Source organism: Sciurus carolinensis, chromosome 2, assembly GCF_902686445.1.
Source record: "Sciurus carolinensis chromosome 2, mSciCar1.2, whole genome shotgun sequence".
NCBI lineage: Eukaryota > Metazoa > Chordata > Mammalia > Rodentia > Sciuridae > Sciurus > Sciurus carolinensis.
Genome location: NC_062214.1, coordinates 80040169 through 80058706, shown reverse-complemented (window position 1 = coordinate 80058706; position 18538 = coordinate 80040169). Strand labels below are relative to the sequence as shown.

Here is an 18538-nt window from a genome sequence, read left to right as displayed (position 1 = left end):
TTCCCAGCTCTGCACCCTCGCCTCGATACAGGGAGCGGACTGGACTCTGGGATCTCAGCGGGACTGCCCCCGCCCCCCCCCCCCACAGACATCAGAACATCAGTCGCAGCACAGCTGGAGGACTCATTCTGGCCATGGTTGTTCTCTGCCCCGAGGCCACAGAGAACAAGACCCTGACTCAAGGGTATGAAGCCTGTCCCTAAAACCATTACCCACCCCAGGCTCTGCCAGCCTGCCTGTGTGTGCACACGATGCACACGACGATGCCAGCCTGCATCATGTGCATGTATGACGATTGGCGCAGACGCAAGGCCTTGTATCTCTTTGCCATACTCAGCAGACGTATACTGAGCCCTTCTTAAACACAGAGCGGGGATCAGAGGGTTCGACCCCCACATATTCCCAGGCGCACACACATGCAGGCATGTGCGCCCCTGAACAGGGGAGGAGGCCTCACCTGTGCTGTGTAGTCATAGAGCGCCCTGTAGTCCTGGGCTGGTGGGACGGCATTTCCCAGGGTCTCCTGCACTGTGATGGCTGCGTAGACACCCTCATTCCGTTCGGGAGTAGGTGTCACAGTCTCTGTGGAGGCTGAGATCAGGGTGAGACCTGGACCTTGCCCCTTTGGAAGAGGTGGTCCCTGGAGGCCCCTTTGGCATGAAGTTTAGGCTTGGCCCTGCCTTTCTGCTCTCCCTCTTGCTGTTGGAGGTACACCTTTTCCCTTTTGAGGCCTCAGTGACCACATCTATGCCATATAGGAGTCCTCTCCTTTCCCTAGGGGTCACAGAGTTTGGGGACCTCCCACACCACCCCCAGTTACCAGTAGGAGCTTGCAAGGATGTGGTCTTGGGACTTCCATGCAGCAACCCAGAGAATCTGGTGGGAGGGAAGAAAGAGGATAGGTCCCTTCATCTGACACTTAAGGCCACACTGACAGAGAGGAAAAACTCGCAAAGCTCTAAGAGCTTCTCTGCCAAGGCTGGGCTTCTCTGCCTCCAGGGCTCCCCAAGGGGAGTTCACCATGGCCCTTCCTGCCCCAGCAGCACACTCCCACTCCCCCACTCTAGATCATCTCAGCCCCTGCTCCATGCAGGGCCCCTGTGGGCGTTCTAAGAAAATGCTCAGGTCCCCACACCCTGAGGCCCGACTCCACTCCAGCCTCCCTGCTGTGGCAGGAGCTGCCCTTCAAAGTTCAGCCCAAACATGCCCTGCTGGGGTCTTCATCAGCCTGGGCCAAGCCAGCCCACTTCCTCTTGGCCCCATAGTGACTGGACCCAGGTGACATATTGGGACACAGCACTAGGATCTGGCACCTGACCACAACCAGGCCAGGGAAAGTATACTAGAACAGTCAGGAGAATTCTCCAAGTGTACAGGTTTGGGGCCCCTGCTCCTGCTGAAGAGTCACCTAAGGCACTAACCCAGGCTCACAGTGTGGCCAAAGGAACAAGGAAGCCACTGTGAGGCCTGCCTAGGACTTTGCGCACAGTCACTAGTGAGTAATTGGGGTGTAACTAATTGCTTAATGCTTGGGTTCCCTTGGGCAGAGGGCTCCATAAGACTGGTCTGAGGCCGTTTTGTCTCCACAAGGCACCCAGCAAGCACCTGAACAGCTCCAGACACAAGGCGGGTGATCAGTAAATGGACGAGCCGGTGGCAGCAATGGCCCAGCCTCTGCCCCCCCGCCACTGACACCCACGGGGTGCCTCACCTTTTTATCATGCCGCAGGACGGTGGTACCCCAGGGCTGCCAGAGGATGGGATGACCTCCCGGTCGTAGTAGTTCTGGTAGGGCACTGGAGCTGCAGACAGCAAGCCTGTGAGCCCGAGCCGCTCCACACCCCAGCTGCTCCTCCCCAGAGACCCAGATAGGGCCCCAATTTTCCACTCTTGCCCTGGCCCATCCTGAGAATGCCATGGATATTTTGAACTACAATTTAGTGGGACCAAAAGGGCTGGACTGAAGGCTGGCAGGGCTTCCCCACTTTAATTCCTGTCCTCACCTCCCTTCTGAGATCTCTGGTGCCCTTAACTCTGCTCCTCTTTTGCCTCAGAGGAGTCACCAGGCCAGGGACCCAGCCTGGGGACTACTGTCTCCTCCTTCCAGGTCTGGTCTACCTCCTCCACCCACAAGGGAACTGTGAGTCACCCCAGCACTGTCCTAGCACTCGAGGCTCAACAAATCCCCCGCCAGACCCACAGTCAGGCAGGCTCAGACCCAGAGGCTGTGCTGCCCCAGGCTGGGCCTTACCTGGGGGCTCGGTGCCTGTGCTCTTGGCCTGGATGAAGCTGTTGATATCCGTGTCCACACTACAGCCTTCGAGCGTCAGTCGCACTTCCTCGTAGAGCTGGGGGCAGGAAAGAGCGAGACTGTGGGGCCGGGCTTCACCCCAATGCCCATGCTCTGCGGGTCTGAACTCCTCTGGTCAGAGACCCTCAGCACCTGAAATGAGGGACCTTGGGACGTAACCCAGAGGGGCTAAAGCCCTGGTCAACAGCTTTTTGGTCCTTCTTTCTCAAGGCCCTATGCAAAGGACTGAACTCACTCTGCCCTCGAGGCAGACACTAGTTCCCCTATTTTATAGATGATTAGAGAATGAAAGTGACATGCCCAAGGTCACAGAACAGGAATGCAGGGCAGCTGGGCTTTGGACCTTGATGAGGGGACCAGAGCTCACGCTCCTTCCGTTGCCATGAAAAAGCCACAGGTGGGTGCACACCACTTAGGAAAAGCCCCAAAGCTTATGGGCAGGGGGGTCAGGCAAGGAACAGCAGCAGGCCTCAGGGCTGCCCCGAGAGAGCATGAGACTCAGGTCCCTTTCACAGAGGTAGCAGCTACTCTGCTGGGAGGATGCACCCCATCCCACCTACCATGTTGGGCTCAGTAAGTGTATCCAGGTCTTCCTGGAGACAGGGGCAGGGGTGGGGCAGAGGAAGGATGGGCTTCTGCAGGCACCAGTCCTGGAGCAGAGCCATGGGTCCTCCAGCCCCTTTGCAAACATCCAAGGACTGTGTCCACCTGCTGTCCACCACCACCACCACCACCACCACCACCACCGGCCTCCACCACTCCCACCCAGGGGCCAGGTGCTCTGGCCACAAGAGCAGAGCCAGGCACTCTGGAGGGAGTGGAGGCAGGGAGCAGATGGCCGAAACCGGCATAACTTAAAAAGCAGGGGCTTTCAGGCCAGCGCCCTGTGGGTGTTAAGCTTCCTGTCCAACCTGAGACTCCGGGGCCAGAGCTTGGCCCACAGAGGGCAAGTCTGCTGACTGGCTTAGATGGACCTGGGCAGGCTCCTGCCAGGGCTGCCCTCTCCCTGCACCCACCTCAGGCCCTTGGCCCCACCTCATCGTCCTTGACACACTGCATGGAGAGCTGGTTGCAGTGCACCCACAGGGCATTGCGGAGAATGGTCAGCCGGTCAAACTCCTGCAGCTGGAAGGCCTGGGGGAGAAGGGAAGGAGGAGGGGGCTGCAGGGCCGCACGGGCCCCACTCAACTTAGCTGGGGCTGCTCGGTGGGCAAGCTCTGCTGGCAGCCAAGCCTAAAGGGAAGGCCTCCTGTGGGTCCCCAGCCCTGTGGCAGTCCTGGGCTGCTGGGAGGGAGGCTGAGCTGCCTGGGGGATTCCTGCCCCAGCTCCCCTCCAGACCCCACCACACACTGGATGAAGTCCTGGGGAAGGGAAGCAAGAGGCGCACAGCACATGGTGTCCATCAGCAGGGCCCTGAGGTGAGCACCCTGAGACAAGCAAGCAGCTGAGTGGGTCGGTGAAGGAATGAATGAACGAACCAGGGAACGAGCACTGCCCCCAGCTTGCGGCCTCAGAGCGGGGGGATGCCTTTCTTCTGCAGCGGGAAACAGGCCGCGTGCCGGTCCCTCACCTCACAGGTGGTCCGGTGCTCCTGCTCCCACTCTCCCCGCACCTTCTCCAGCTGCTCGATGTTTTGTCTGTACGCTCGCTCTGGAAGCACAGGCACCCCTCAGGGAGACTGAGGGACCCGGACCCCACCCCAGGTCCCCAGGACCTCCACCTCTCTGCTTCCCAGAGGCCCCTCCCCCAGACCCTTGCAGCCCCGTGGGCCTGCCTGGCTGTTGCTGGGGCTCATCTGGATGCTTTCAGGGCCACCTCCACATACAGCCCTTTTCAGGGTGACTGGGCTCCCCCTCTGCGCTCTGAGGCTAGAGTGGAGCCCCAGGGACACACGTTCAGAGTCCAAGCTGCTTGCATCCCTGAATCCCATCCCCTCACTTTCCAGATGGGAAACTGAGGTTTGAAGGGGAAGCCACACGCTGGGCAGGGTGGGCAGGGTGGGCATCGGAGCTGTTGGGTGGGGAGCCCAGCAGGCTTGGATCATGACCCCCAACCCCATATCTCTAGGGTCAACTGTTCCCCCAACCATGGGTCCAGCAGGTGTTGAAGAGGCAACACAGAAGGAAGAGCACCTTCCTGGGGAAGCAGGGAGGTGGCTCTGTCCTGGGAGGTTTGTCAGCAGGGACAAGGGGCAGTGGGGGGGAGGGAGGAGCCAGGCCCAGGGAAGGCTGGGTGTGCACACGTGTATGAGAGAGAAATGAGGGGCCTGTCTTCATGGGCGTGGCCCTGCAAGTCCTGGGCCCCGGAGCCAGATGGTCTCTATTCCCCTGCAGTCACTACCACTTATTGACTGGTGACCTTGGGCAGGTTACTTAAATTCTTTGTGCCTCATCTGCTAAAAGGGGATAAATCACAGCCACCTCAAAGAGTGGAGTAAGGATTAAAAGTGCAAAACAACAGGAACAGCCTCTGCACAAGTGTGTGGGGCGAGTGGCACCCAGGTGACTCCTTAGGTGGAGCACGCATCCCCAGCTGAGGGATAAGTGTGGTGGGGAGGACTGGCCAGGCCACCATGCCAGTCCAAGAACGGGGCCAGGGTGCACATACCTGCCTCGGTGGCCGAGTCCTTGCACTGCTTGGCTTTGTTCTGGCTCTGAGGAGACAGGGAGACCTGTGCTGAGCCCAGCCCTTGTGCTCCCACACTACCCTGGCTACTCGGAAGTGACTGTCACACCTTCCCCGGCCATCCAGGGTGTCACTCAGGAGTGAACTGGCAGCAAATTCCATCATTCACCAGCAGCCTCACCCCCTCAAAGGGTTTCCATGAATAAAAACAGAAACCTGCAGCCCATAAAAATACCCCTGAAAACCAGAATTCAAGACGATGCAGGAGGGTAGATCAGGGCCAGGCCAAGCCCTGTGTGGCCACTGCTGGACCCAGAGGCTGGGCTTCAGGCTCGGGCCCCTGACTTACTGTCCCCAATGCACCTACAGAACCTGCCCTCTCTGGGCCTCGGCTTTCCTGTCTGTGCACTGCGTGGTGTGGTTTTGGTACTGGTGACCGACACTACCCAGAGGCCAGAACAGTCAAGGGCTTGAGCTCTGGACAACCTGGGCTTGAGTCCCTCTCTGCAGCTGCCTGGCTCTGAGAGCTGGACAAGTCACTCACCATCCTGGAACTCAGTTTTCTCTGTGTGACCGGGGACTCCTGAGCCCCTCTCCCAGGATTGTCTGAGGGTTAGTGACTGCCCTGTGAACCTGGGCCTGGGCTCCAGAGGGCCTGCGCTGAGGAGTGGGTCCTCAGGTGCAGCCTGGAGATGGCAGAGGGGATCAAGGTGACCCTCTCTGTCCACGCTCTGAGATTCGAGGAAATCCTTTGCATAGATGCCAAGACTGCGGGTCAGAGCTGGCTGGGCAGCTGGTGTTCTGGATGCAGACTTCTTCTGGGGGGTCTGTCGCACCCCTTCCGTGCTTCTCCATCCTGCCCGGCCCTGGTGACACCACACGGCTGCGGTGGCCCCACTCACCTTCTCCACTTGCTTCTGGTGGCCGCTGGCACTGATGCGCTCGAAGGCCTGCTCGGCGTCATCCGCGTCCCGGCACTTTTGCTCGTATGTCCTCTTGGACTAGGGTTGTGAAGGGTGTGACTTGCAGAGCCACACAGTGTCCCCAGAGTGAGGCTCCCTGAGCCCAGCCCACCTCCTCCCCGAGGGGCCTGGGGGTGTAGCAGGGCATCCCATCAGGGACGGGATCTCAGGGTTGGCACTGGAGACGGAGAAAGTGGGGACGGGCAGTCTTGTTGCAGGCTCCTTTCCCTGGGGACAGTGGCCCTGCCTCCCCATGGCCCAGCCTCCTTGTGGGATAGTCCCTGAAGGTGCCAGGGGCCTTCGGGAACTCTTCTCCCACTTCCTGCCCAGGGTCCTCGACACTGCTCAGGGGTCCCTGTGCCCTCTTCTCCTGGAGGGCCCAGTCGACTGTGTGGATCACCCTGTGAGCAACTGCAGGACTGTCCCTTCAGTCAGAACCGCCCAGGAGGGGCAAGGCCCCCGTCTCACACTCACCTCCATGGCCTTCTTGTAGAGTGACAGCTTGCTCTTCTGAACACGATCCATGACGGCCTCATACTGCAGGGGACACGAGGCTCTGAGCAGGGGGCCATGGCCTCCGCACGCTCCCCTAGGCCAAGAGGAGGGGTTGTCCCTGGGATGAGGCGCAGCATCCTCTTCTGGCTCTAGTGGGCTGACGGGATGCCCTCCCTTGCCCACAGCTGCCCCTTCTCAGTCACCCTCAGAATGGAACGCCAAGGCCATCATGGCCTCCCTGCAGAGCCCAGCTGGGACTTGGTCTCTGGCTGGAGAACCCCCACCCCACACACGGCCCTTCATTCTTCATTTGCAGGCCCCTGTGCACATCCCAGTCGCTCATGCAGTGTGTGCAGAGACACGCGCGTGCACGCGGGGTTGCACACAAACACGAGGGAACGCTCATGGCAGCCCCCACTCCCCGGCTGCGCACGCTTGCACACACAGGCCTTCCTGTGCACACCCACAGACCACTCATGAGCACACATCACACACTCCCCTTTCACCTGTGCACAGCCACAGGTCAGTGTACGCGTGCTCATGGCCACACAGGGGCACAGTGACTGCCATGCCCCACACTCGCCTCCAGGCTTCTTGTTCAGAGAGATGGCGGGGCAGCCAGGACAAAGGCCAGGATGAGGTAGGAGATTAGAAATGCAGTGCCCGGTGTTTGGACTGGAGCCAGTTTGTGGCCGGGGTCTCAGAGAGGGTCTGGGTCAGCCGGGAGACCTAGACAGACTGCCTAGTCACAAGGTCAGGCGTGCACAAACACACCAACACACACACACGTGCACCAGGCCCTTATACTCGTGTACACACGTGCCCAGACGAGCTCTCAGGCTGCGTCACAGCTTTCAGCTTGTGGTAGCCATGGCTGCTCTGCGGAGGGAGGTGCTCTGTCCTAAATAGTTTTGGCAGGTGTCACAGCCCCTCTGGCCACAGAGAGCTCAGAAGAGCCCAACCAGGGCCTCCCTGTGCACCGGGCACTCTGCATGCTCTGCAGCAACTCCCCTTTCAGAGAGGTCACCTGCTCCAGGACCTTGAGGCCAGGTAGCTTCTGGGGATGGCTTTGGGGACTCACTGTCGGCTCAAGAAGCCAAATTTAGACTCCTGAAGACCTGAGACCCAGCTGGCCAGATGGGCAGGCAGGGCCTCATAGCTGTGCTGGGTTTGCAATGAGAATCACCAATCAGAGCGGAGCCCTGTCTGTGAGGACCCAGGGGGGCCTGGTCTGGGCTGAGTTCCCAAACTTGGGGTGGATGAGAGCACGCATCCTAGGAGAGGGAGACTGAGGCACGGAGAAGGGGAGCAGCTCAGGCAGGCACGCAGGCCAGCCTCGAGGTGAAGCTTTCCTCCCCTGCACAGCTCAGTTATCTTTCTGTTTTCAGTTCTTCAGACCCTTGACCATGACCCTTCCTCTCGTGGCAAGAAGCATGCATGTGCTGGCCTCACCTCTCCAGGGAACCCTAGGAGACGGAGCCCCGTCCCACAGATTCACTACCAGCTGCATCCTGCCTGCCCGCCAGGAGCTCAGTCTACCGGAGTTGCAGACTTGGGTGGGGAGCTGGCCACCCATCAAGTCCTCCAGCCTCTGCCTGCACATCTCCCACGGGGACCTCCCCTTCATGCCCTCAGTCACTCCGTCTACATGCAGCCATGCCCCCGCTGGGGAGGAGCCCCTCTGGATGCTCAGGCCACCCCGCCCTTGTATCTGCCTGCCCCTTGGCCTTGGGCAGCCCCCAGTGCAACTGGCCCCAACTGTCTTTCTTGGACAAACAGCCCTGATCCTTTGGCTCCGTCAGGACCAATTCCTGGGGGCCACTCAACTCGGGTTGGCTCCTCCGGATGCCTCCATGTTGCCCTGGACCCTCTACAGTCTGTGTTGTGAAAGAGTCAAAAAGACCAACGCCTTCCCCGCTTCCTCGGCACGGGCAGCTCCAGGGCAGGACCCTCAGTGGGCTTCCCAGGCTGAGCGCTCGGGCCTTCCCACATTCTTCCCTTCCTCCGTCGAGGCACCAATCCCAGGGCCAAGGCGAGGCCCTGCTCCTCACTGGCCACACCTTCCTCCTCTGGCCTCACCTTCTTCCTCTGCTCCTTCTGTCGCTCCCGGAACTCCTCCAGGCTCCGCAGCTCCTCTCGCAGGGTCAGGGCCAGCTGGATGTGTGCGCTGCCCACATTCTCCATTTCTAGGGCCAGAGGATGGCCTCAGCCACCACAGCCCCTGCCTGGACCAGCCCGGCACCCCCACACCTCACCTACACTCACCCCCCAAATCCCCCACCCGCCTCACAGCCCTGGTGTGAAGCTGGGCCTCAGCCTGAGCTCACCCCTCCCGTCTATGAGGGATCTGGGTTTCCCAGGAGATCCCGCCACCCTGCAGGCTAGAGCAGGGACAGCTGGGACTTACGCTGCTTCAGGGAGTCAAAGGAGGCCCTCAGGGAGCTGCAAAACAGGAGGGCCAGGTCAGCAGGAAGACAGCACCGCGTGAACCCCAAGTCTTGGCTGATCTGTTATTTTGGGGGAAGGCCCTCGATCTCTCACACACGCAGCTCTGAGATGGTAACCAACCACATGGACCCCAAACTGGGATTTATGGAAGACAAAGCTCGAAATAATGAAGCGATGAAACCTTCCCACTATGGCAGAAGAGCCCCGCCTCTGCTCTTGGCTGCGTCCCTAGAGGAGAGGGGACTGTCTTCGGGATGCTCCTTCCCTCCCTGAAACCTCTCTCCTCGCCAGGTAGCCAGCGCTCCAGGCCGAGTCGGAAGCAGGAGAGGGAGGTTTCAGACCTGGCTTCTAGAGGCCTCAGGATGTTTGCAGGAAGCCGGATGAGAGGCTGGAGGTGCTGGGCGAGAGGAGGCAGGAGGGGAGAGCTGCAGGTGCCTTCTGCTCCAGGAGGGGACCGGTGGGCACCAGAGCCAGAGGGAAGGGGAGAGGCTGGCACTAGGCATGGGAGGCAGGCACGATGCCCAAGCAGCAGGGGTGCTGGATTGAGTGGGCAGGAATACAGATGCCCAGCTCACTGGAATCTCCGCTCAACAACAAGCACTTCTGAGCGTACGTGCGCCCTGGGTGGTGAATGGAACACACTTCCATTTAAAAAGCATTGGGTTGTTCATCTGAAAGTCGGTGGAATCAGGGGTCCTGTATTTTACCTGGCAGCTCAACTGGGGGGTCCACCCCCAGAGCCATGGATAGGGTTGAGTCTGAGCCAAGGTGCTGGAGCCCCCCACCCCAGGACACACACCGTCCTGTCTACTGCAGGTAATGGGGCACCCCAAGGCAGAGGACCCTGGCAGAAACAGGAACGATGAGGGAGAACACCTCTCTCAGTCCATGAACTCTCAGGAGCAGGAGTTTCTCAGGGGGTGAATTCCCCATCCCAAGGAGGAGGGAGGCAGTGTGGGAGACCCACCCAGGACGCCAGCAGGATCTCTAGCAGCTTCTCCCTGCTCTGGACTCCCACATGCATTAGAAGTAGATCCTGAAGCCAGATGACCTGGATTCAATCCAGGTACTATTACTTATTTGCTGTGTGACCTTGGGCAAGTTACTTTACCTCTCTGTGTCTCAGTTTGTTCCCTCTGGAAAATGAGGTTAATAGCACAAACAGGATGGTTGTGAGGATGACATGAGTTTACTTGTATAAAGCACCTTCCCCAGGACCTGGAGCAACATAGGAGCTTTACAAAGCTTGTCGCTGTTTTCAATCCTCCCTGGACACATCGCCAGATTCCACCTAGCCTTGGGGGAACCCGTGGGCCTCTGTCTGATCTGCCTTCCACCTATGAACTTACCAGCACCCCGTCTTATCAAAACCCCCCACTGGACTTTGTCTTCAGGTAGGGGGCTTCCTTCCCACCCTCAGCACAGCTGTGTGGGGAGAGTTGTACTGGGCAGCATGTGAGGGGTGCCTGTGCCTGTGGTGTCCCCAGCCTGGCCAGGGGTGCCCACTCTCCAAGGGTACAAAGAAACATCTGTGCTGGTTGCAGCTGGGCCCAGGGAACAAGGTTCCTTTAAGGCAGTGAAACACAGTGGCACCCTCCTCACCAGGACACCTGAGGAGTCATATCAAGGCAGGTAGGGAAACAGGCCAGAGTGTGGCCAGCCTCTCTGGGGTCCCCACAGAGGCAGTGGCAGCTGTCCTGTCCCAGCTGCATCCTGCAGCAGCCCACCACCAAGCCTCTCTCTGCCTTTCTGCGGAGCGGCTCGCCTGCCCCCTGGTGGCCATATTACCACATGACACCCACCCTGTGCCACCCTGGGCGGGGCAGGCAGGGCAGGCAGGGCAGAGGCATCCTCAGAGGAGGCAAGCTGGCAGGGTGGCTGTGGCTCCCAGCTGGCAGGAGCAGACCCTCTCCTCCCTGCCCTGGAGGACCATGGTGGCAGTGCACTGGTGGATCAGGAATGAGAATGGGGCCCACCAGCAGCCCCAGTGAGCCCAGAGGAACAAAAGATAATGAAAGCAACTCCTCTGGCAGGAAAACCACAGCGTTTTAGGTTTATAACAAATGCAGGTGAGGCGGAACGTGAGGACTCATGCCCCTTTTGGGGGTTCTGTCCTTACTCGTGGGTAACCACAGGGGCTCACAGGAAGCTGGCCAGCCTTGCCACCCTGCCCATGCAGCTTCCGGGAGCACACTGCACACTGCCTGGGGAAGACAGAGCAGGGGTGGGGGAGGCTACAGCTTTCTGGGGGAGGTGGCATTGCAGGCAGACCTTCAAGGCAGGAAGGACTGAGCAGAGGAAAGGGAGTGACCGCTGGAGTAGGCGGGAAGGCTGGCCTGGAGAATCAAGGTCAACTTTCTGCCGGGCTGGATGTGAGATGCCAGGGGTCTTGACAGGCCCCTGCAAACGCCTAACGCTGTCTTGAAAATGCATTGGAAGGGCCTGTGGGGACCCTGGGGCCTGGAGACCCAGTCTTCTTTGTGTGTCCTTCTTTTCTGCTGCCCACTGATGACTGCTAGGTTAACAATGTGAAGAGGAGGTACGTGACAAAGGTCATCCTAAGTTGTGACTAATCTCCCTTTAGTTCAGGTGACCTGAGCCTACAAGCCTGGGTGAGGCTCCTGGCTGGTTCCAGGTTGAGGGATGATGCAGAAATGCTTATCTGCAGGCAGCAGAGGTGGGGGAAGCCAACCTCTCTGCCCTCTTGGCAGTCTCTGAGCTACTTAAGGGGTCACTTGACCCCTTGGCCTTTGTCCTTCCTGCCCACCTTCCTGCAGCAGGCCAGCTGGGATGGGCGCAGCTCTGGCCGCATCTTTCACTGGCTCCCAAGTGTCTTGCACTTTTCCACCTCTGAGCCTTCGTCCACAGGTCCCAGCAGGAAGGCCCTCCCCTCCCAGGAGGTACCTCCAGTCCACCACACGCTTCTGCCCTGCTCCCGGGACCTGGCCGGCGAGCTTGTGCGGAGCTGGCTTCTCTCACACCGCTCCTGGCCTGTTCTGGGAGCCCTTTTTCTGGCCCCTGCAGGTTTGTTTCTGTCTTTTCTGCAGCTGCTTTGGCCCAACCCTGGGGCCTGGCAACCCCAGCCTAGGCAGCAGCTCCCCTTGCAAGCCCAGCTGAGGCTCCACAGCTGGATCACGGCTCCCCCTCCAGGCAGTCGCCAGCTCCGTGTGTGGTTTTCCCCAGGGACCTTGGCGCTCAGCCAGGGTGGGGCCTGGGTCCCAAAGGAAAAGGTCTCAGCTGCACAGCCAGGAACTCTCAGCCCCCAGTGAAGCAGGGGGCTCCAATTTATCACTGAAGGTCTGCGGGGCGAGACTGGAGCATTTCTCAGGGGCAACCATCCCCTTTCACAGGGAGGACCCAAGTCTCAGGAAGGGGCAGTGACCCCAGAAGATAAGCCAGGGCAGACCCTGTCCCACACTCAGCCTTCCGTGATCACGCAGAGAATCAGGGCTACCCTGAGTGAGTGACCTCAGCCGGGCCACTGCATGCTTCTGAAAATGGGGTCAGATACTGTGTACTTCCCTGGTCCCATGGCCCACCCGGCTCGCCACCTGTACTTCATTCTCTGCCAGGGGCCTCTCTTGTGCTCAGTCCCCATATGACTCATGGTCCCCTGAGCATGGCTCACACACGCTCCTCCGCCTGGCTCCCCTTGTGCCCTGCCTGGACCCCTCTCCAGTCCTGACCCCTGCGGCAGCCCTCTACTTCTGGGAAAGTTCTCATTTTCCAGCTGTGTGGGAGGCAGGAGCAGACAGGGCTCCCTGGGCCACACACCCCCACCTGTCGGCCACACCTCCCTCCTGGCTCTCTCTTCCTTCAGTGCCACCAGCAAGCCCGGACCCCCTTCCCAGAGAGACAAAGATGGGTTCCAACAGACACCTGCTCATTGCCTACCATGTCAGAGCCTTCCTTGGTGGTCAGCCTGCACCCAGCCACCAGCCCTGCCCTTGGGAGGCCCCAGGCCATGCTCTTGCTTATCCGTATACAGCCCATTAGAGTGGGCAGATGAGACACAAATTCAGAGAGGCTAAGCGACTCACCCACAGTCACACAGCTCACAAAGACTGAGCAGCGACTAGAGTGTGTGTGTCTCACTCTTAGGGCAGCGTGCACATCTTCTAGTCTAACACGCAGATCCCGTGGGCACTGGACTTTAATCCCTCCTGGTTCACATCACTTCTCCAGTCCTTCCCATGGTTTCTTGTTTTTGTTATTGTTATTGTTGTTGTTTTGGGCTCCTGGTTAGAAGCAGGAACTTCCAGGGTGCCCTGAGTCTTTCAAAGACCTAAAGAGTGTCATATTCAGATGCTCTATCTAGGGCCGAGCCAGGCAAATCACAGGCCTGACCTCTGAGGAAGCAGGCCAGGAAAAGGGGTTGCTGGGGTAGCTGCAGCGGTCTCAGGCTCAGTACCCCAGAGGACAGAGGCTTTCAGAACCTGGAATCCAGGCCTGCCTGACCCTGGGCCTGCCTCCCTGTGCCTTCCAGAGCAGCCCCCTTTTCCGCTGTCAGGACACTCTCCTTCAGTGACCCCTGCCCCAGGCAACATGCAGACTCCAGGTGGGTGACCCTTGTCCAGGGTAGCAGCAACGCCCGCCTCCCATGATGGCCCCCACAAATCAGGTCTACACTGAAGCCCTCAACCCACTTTATCCTCAGAAGAAGGCTCACTCCTCTCTCTTCAGGGCCAAGGGCATGCAGACATGGGGACCATGGTGCGAGGAGCTACTGCCAGAACCAGGTATGAACCCGTCCGCTCCGCATCCATGTCCAAGTCCCAGGCAATGCCACAGGGAGCCTGGACAGGCAGGGGAAGGGCATGGTTTGGGGGCCTCCCAAGGGCAGGACTGGCAGCTGTCCCCTGCCCCTCAGGACTTGGACAGAGACCACTGGGCTGAAAACGCCTGAGGACAGGAGGCTCCTGCTCCCAGGCCTGCCCTTCCCAGCACTGAGTCAACCAGAACCTGACCCCCACGTGGACCACCAGGTACCAAGCAAGGGCCAGCCAGAGCCTCCCTGGCAGCCCCTCCCCGGCCACCCAGCGACCGCCTGTGGAGGCCCAGCCCAGGCGGCGGGAGGGCGGCGCCGCTCTTACTTGATCTCCGTCTGCCCGCCCGCCTTCCGCGCGATCTGCACCAGCTCCTTCCCGTACCGCTCCTCCGCCTGGGCCCTGCGAGAACAGCGTGGGCTGCGACCCTCTGGGCTGCCGGCTGCAGGCCCTGGAAGTGCCACTGCCGACTCCGAGGCCCACCCCACCGCCTTCGGGGCAGAGTCAAGGCCCAGCCCTTCCTGGAAATGGATGCCGGCCAAGGCGGCCTATGGGGGAAAGCAGCCAGCGGTCCCCCGGGGGAGGTCCATGTTGAGGGGACACAGGAGACCCCTGGCTTTTTGAAAGAGGGGTGCTCTGGCAGCAGCCTGGCTGGGATGGGGTCAGCCACTTCCTGCCGCCCCTGCCCGGCCCTCCAGGCGACCCCGCTCACCTCTGCCTCAGCAGCTCCTCCACGTCCTTGCACATCTTCCTGCCGTCCAGCAGCCGCTGCAGCAGCACCTCGTAGCCCGTGTGGGCGGTGAAGTCCCTGCACTGCAGCACAGGACAGGGGTGTGTGAGGGCCGCGGGGCCGTGCGCAGAGCTCAGCAGGATGCCTCTGGACGCTCCAGGAGTAGCTTCTCCCTGGCCTCCATCTCCCCATTCACAATCCAGCCCTTGGATTCAGGCCCTGTCCTCACACGGGAGGTACCCCCAGAGCTGTGGGGGTGACAGTGCCTACATGGGCCCCACTCGGCTGCCTGGTCAGGGGGTGCCATGCCTGACACCAGAGCTCACAGTCCAGGACAGGTCAACCCGCCACGGGAGAGCTGATGGGAGGGGCTACCACTGAAGTGCTATGATGGCAGCCCCCAAAGTTACTCCCTCTAGGGGTGCCTGGCACTGCTCATGCTGTCCCCACAACATGGCCCTCTTATCTCAGCTAATCAAGAAAACAGGCACAGAAGGGTGACAGTTACAGAGCGGTGGCCCGGAATTGAACACAGGTCAGAGTTAAATTCTTCACCTCTGAGCTATCTGGCCTCTGCTACTACTGTGACCAAGGTAAGTGTTTTTTTGGTGGGAGGGGAGGTAATGGGGATTGAACTCGGGGGCACTTGGCCACTGAGCCACATCCCCACCCCTATTTTGTATTTTCTTTAGAGACAGAGTCAAACTGAGTTGCTTAGAACCTCCCCATTGCTGAGGCTGGCTTTGAACTCACGATCCTCCTGTCCCAACCTCCCTAGCTCTTTGAGCTCAGCTCTGTACCCAGTCCTATGCTGGGCCCTCTGTGGGCTCAGCTCATCCTCTTGCACCCATTTCATAATATGGGTTTTGAGGGTGGCTTCAGTGGGGACCAGAGCACACCTAGAACAACGGAGGTCACCTCTGTTTTATTTTTTGTGGTGCTGGGGATCAAACCCAGCAGTGCTCTACCACCAAGCTGTACCCTCATCCCTGGGTCACCTCTCAGCCAGGCTCTGTGAGTGTCACCTTGGAGAATTCTCAAGGAGGGGCTGGCACTTGCCCTGCCAGTCCTGGTGATCCTGACCAGCCTGCCTTTGGGTGTGGAATCTATTGTGTCTGAGCTGCTGTCATGGGAAGCTGGGACAGGGAGGTGGCATGCGAGGACTGGGAGAGGACAGAAGTTCCTGCAGCATCCCCAGGCTTAGGGAATGGGCCCAGCGCCAGGCCACCTCCTGCCGGTGCTCCTGTCTCACACATGTGACTGAGTCTAGAAGAAGGTGATAAATCCTGGTGGGAGGCTGGGGTCTGCCCCTCGTCAATCCCTGCCAACCCTTAGGTACTTGGCCAGGCGACTGCAAACCAGGGCTGGCCTGAGACTTGGTATCTCGTCTGTCTGCTTTGCTGTCCTATCAGACCCTCCCAAAGCCTGAGACTGGGAAAAGGAGCCCCAGTTTCCCTGACAACATACATCTCGTCCTCATATCGCAGAGCTCAGAGGTCCCTCCCAAGGTCACACACACCTAACCTGTGTTCCAGACAAAGCCTGGCACTCCTTCCCCTTGCCCAATGCCTCCCCTCGAATTACAGGTGTGTGGGGAGGAGGGGTGGAGTCAGACCGAGGAGCGCTTCCTGCAGCAGGAGGCATTTGAGCCAAGGAAGGAGATGTTATATTCTTCAAGGTCTAAAAAGAACCAGATGGGTGCAGGACAGAGATGGCACAAATGGCCCCAACTAGCCCATACTCCAGGCCCAGCCCACCCTCAACCAACTCAGGGTAGTCAGATCTCCAGGATAGTTAGGACCCCAGACTCACCCTCCTCCATAAGCAACCCAAGAAATTCCCATGGAGGGCCTGGCCCAGGCTCAGCAGCCCACAGGGTGACAAGCTGGGCACACTGGCCTTGGCTGGCCACCAGGACCCCAGCAAGACGAAGTTGTTCCCCCAACCAGCTACAGGCCTGTCCTGGGGTTGGCATTTGCCCCCAGGTCCAGCCTGGTGTCCTTAACCAGGCTGGGCCAGGCGTCCATTTCTGTGGCCTTTGTCATGCTTCCTGTCCCTTAGCTTCTGCCCTCCCTCTGGACCCTCAGGTCAGAAACTTGTGGCAGCAGAGAAAGAAAACAAATCGGGAGCTTCAGCTTCCTGTCTCTCCTGTGAGGGGTCATTCTGAGCTGGACACCAGCGTTCAGGTTAGAAGATCACAGATGCCAGAACTCAGCAGCATCTTCCCTAGCACCCCACTGTCCTTGGACACCGAGGCCCAGAGAAAGGAAAGGCTTCCCTGAGGCCAGAATCAGGGAAGATCATACCCCTGGGGGAGATCTGGGGACTGAGCATGAAGGCAAGCTGGAGTCTAGCTTAGAGCAGGCTGTGCTGCTTCTCCCTCTGCCCCCCACTGACCTGTGCCCACCCCGAGAGTCCAGGGGGACCCTTCTGTCCTTATTGAGGCTCCCAGAGTGGAAGGAGAAGCCAAACCAGACGTACATTGGCCATTCGGGAGGTGGCAAGGGCTCTGCAGTCTGGTCTTGAAGAGCTCAGGTCCCCACTGTGCCGCAGGCTAGAGAGTTCTGTCCAGCCCCTCTGCAGGGTGTAGTGCTAGGGGGTGGTTGTCACTGAGTGAGCCATGGTCACAAGTGGCAAGGCTGTTCCGAGGAAGTGCCTGTCCCCCCACCCCCAGGGCTACTCACATTGCCTCCCAGCCCTGACCCTTCCACCATCCTGCACCCTCCTCCTCCACCCGACCCCAGTCACCTCCTCCAGGGGATGGGCTCTGACTCATTGCTCAGAGCTGGGAGAGTCGGGCTCAGTATGCCATTGAGGAAAAGAGGAACTGAGAATTCTACCTGAACTCAGTCAGCAGATCCCATCCCATCCAAGGCCCAGCACCAGTCACTCCTCAGCAGCTACCCCAGGCCTCCTCACCCTCCTCTCACCTCCCCTCACTTCCTCCTGCCAGCCTGCGGCCTCTGTCACCTGAGCCCTGTCCATGGCCTTGCCCTTGGTGAAGTTAAAACTGGTTTGATGGGCCACATTCATCTGCTGGGCGTTTCCCCAAAGAAAGGCCTACAGCTCTCAGTGGGCATGATCTGCAGCTCAGAAGCATCCTCCAGGGCCTGAGAGCCATTCTCAGGAATGAAACCTTCAAAAGAATAAGAACCCCGTCTCTGGGACTCCATGGGAGGCCGCAATCCTACTTTGATGATTACTCGCCAACAGACACAGCCAGCCCCGCCTCTCCACACCAATCAGCGCTTTGTATTTTTATTTCTCCCCTAGTTATATCGACTTCTAGTTGTGTTTTAGAATTATGAATTCTGAAGGTCACGAAGCTGGGCTCTATTTCATTAGCCTCCCGCTAGTTTTGCTTGGAGAACACCCCTGACCTGTGGGCTATGATGATCATAGTTGCCTGGGTCTCTTGTCAAAGACTTGAAAGCCATTTCTGCCCAAACCAACTATTGTTCATTGGGCCTGTGTAGATGTCCCAATAAAGTGACCTTTAAACATCCAGAGGCCCCAAACTCCACCCTCGGACCTAAATAGCTAAAGCTGCTATTCCTGAATCCAGATCCCATAAAAATCCATAAAGTTTGGTGACACACCCCAACTTATCTTCCAGTCACCTTCCCCAAGCCTTAAAATCACTCTGCTTCTTTACCCCGTGAAGATCTCCAAACCCTTTCCTCAAGGAGGAGAATTTGACTACCACTGTGCTCAGTCACCAAGAGTAAGCTTCTTTTCTTTTGCAAAACTTGTTTTAGTGATCAGCCTACTGTGTGGTGGGTGGAGTGACCTGGCTCAGTAACACAGCCTCCACTGACTGAGTCCATGTGCCTCATACTAAGGCCATCCCAGCCACTACCTTACTGAAGAGTCACAGACCTGCAAACGTAAGGATGGGGACAGGGATGTGACTTCCCAAGGCCTCTCCACTGGTGAAGGGCAGAATCTGGGTTTTGAAGCCAGGTCAGCCTGTCCCAAAGTCACATACGTATGTCAGTCATTCAATAGGTAGCTCGGTAACAGTTTCTCATTTTGAAACATGAAAAAGTTGTTTTAAAACTTTCAACAATGTTTACTGAAATTCTCTTTACCTGGGGGGAAGGCTGATCTCAGACTATAATTTAGTCACCATGGACTTGCAGGGCAGCTGCGTGCCAGGCTGGAGAGAAGCATGCCTGGAAAGGTAGAGAGTGGGCCGCCA

At 58.8% G+C, this 18538-nt stretch overlaps 1 protein-coding gene across 3 annotated transcripts in view; it reads right to left on the bottom strand.

Moving 5' to 3' along the window:
• Positions 1–18538, bottom strand: part of Pstpip1 (proline-serine-threonine phosphatase interacting protein 1) — a 39845-nt gene that overhangs the window by 735 nt on the left and 20572 nt on the right. Inside the window, exons 1-14 of one of the 3 annotated variants that reach the window (XM_047541978.1) lie at positions 16819–16868; positions 14320–14420; positions 13935–14009; positions 8801–8835; positions 8473–8579; positions 6373–6435; positions 5839–5937; positions 4919–4964; positions 3882–3961; positions 3347–3445; positions 2252–2348; positions 1712–1802; positions 821–876; positions 458–591 (exon numbers count right to left, since the gene is read on the bottom strand). In XM_047541978.1, coding sequence (XP_047397934.1) covers positions 458–591; positions 821–876; positions 1712–1802; positions 2252–2348; positions 3347–3445; positions 3882–3961; positions 4919–4964; positions 5839–5937; positions 6373–6435; positions 8473–8579; positions 8801–8835; positions 13935–14009; positions 14320–14420; positions 16819–16827 — 1092 coding nt within the window. In that variant the 5' untranslated portion in view covers positions 16828–16868. Of the gene's footprint in view, positions 1–457; positions 592–820; positions 877–1711; positions 1803–2251; positions 2349–3346; positions 3446–3881; positions 3962–4918; positions 4965–5838; positions 5938–6372; positions 6436–8472; positions 8580–8800; positions 8836–13934; positions 14010–14319; positions 14421–16818; positions 16869–18538 lie in introns of those variants that run through there. The other 2 variants (XM_047541977.1, XM_047541979.1) reach the window with 2 other exon arrangements.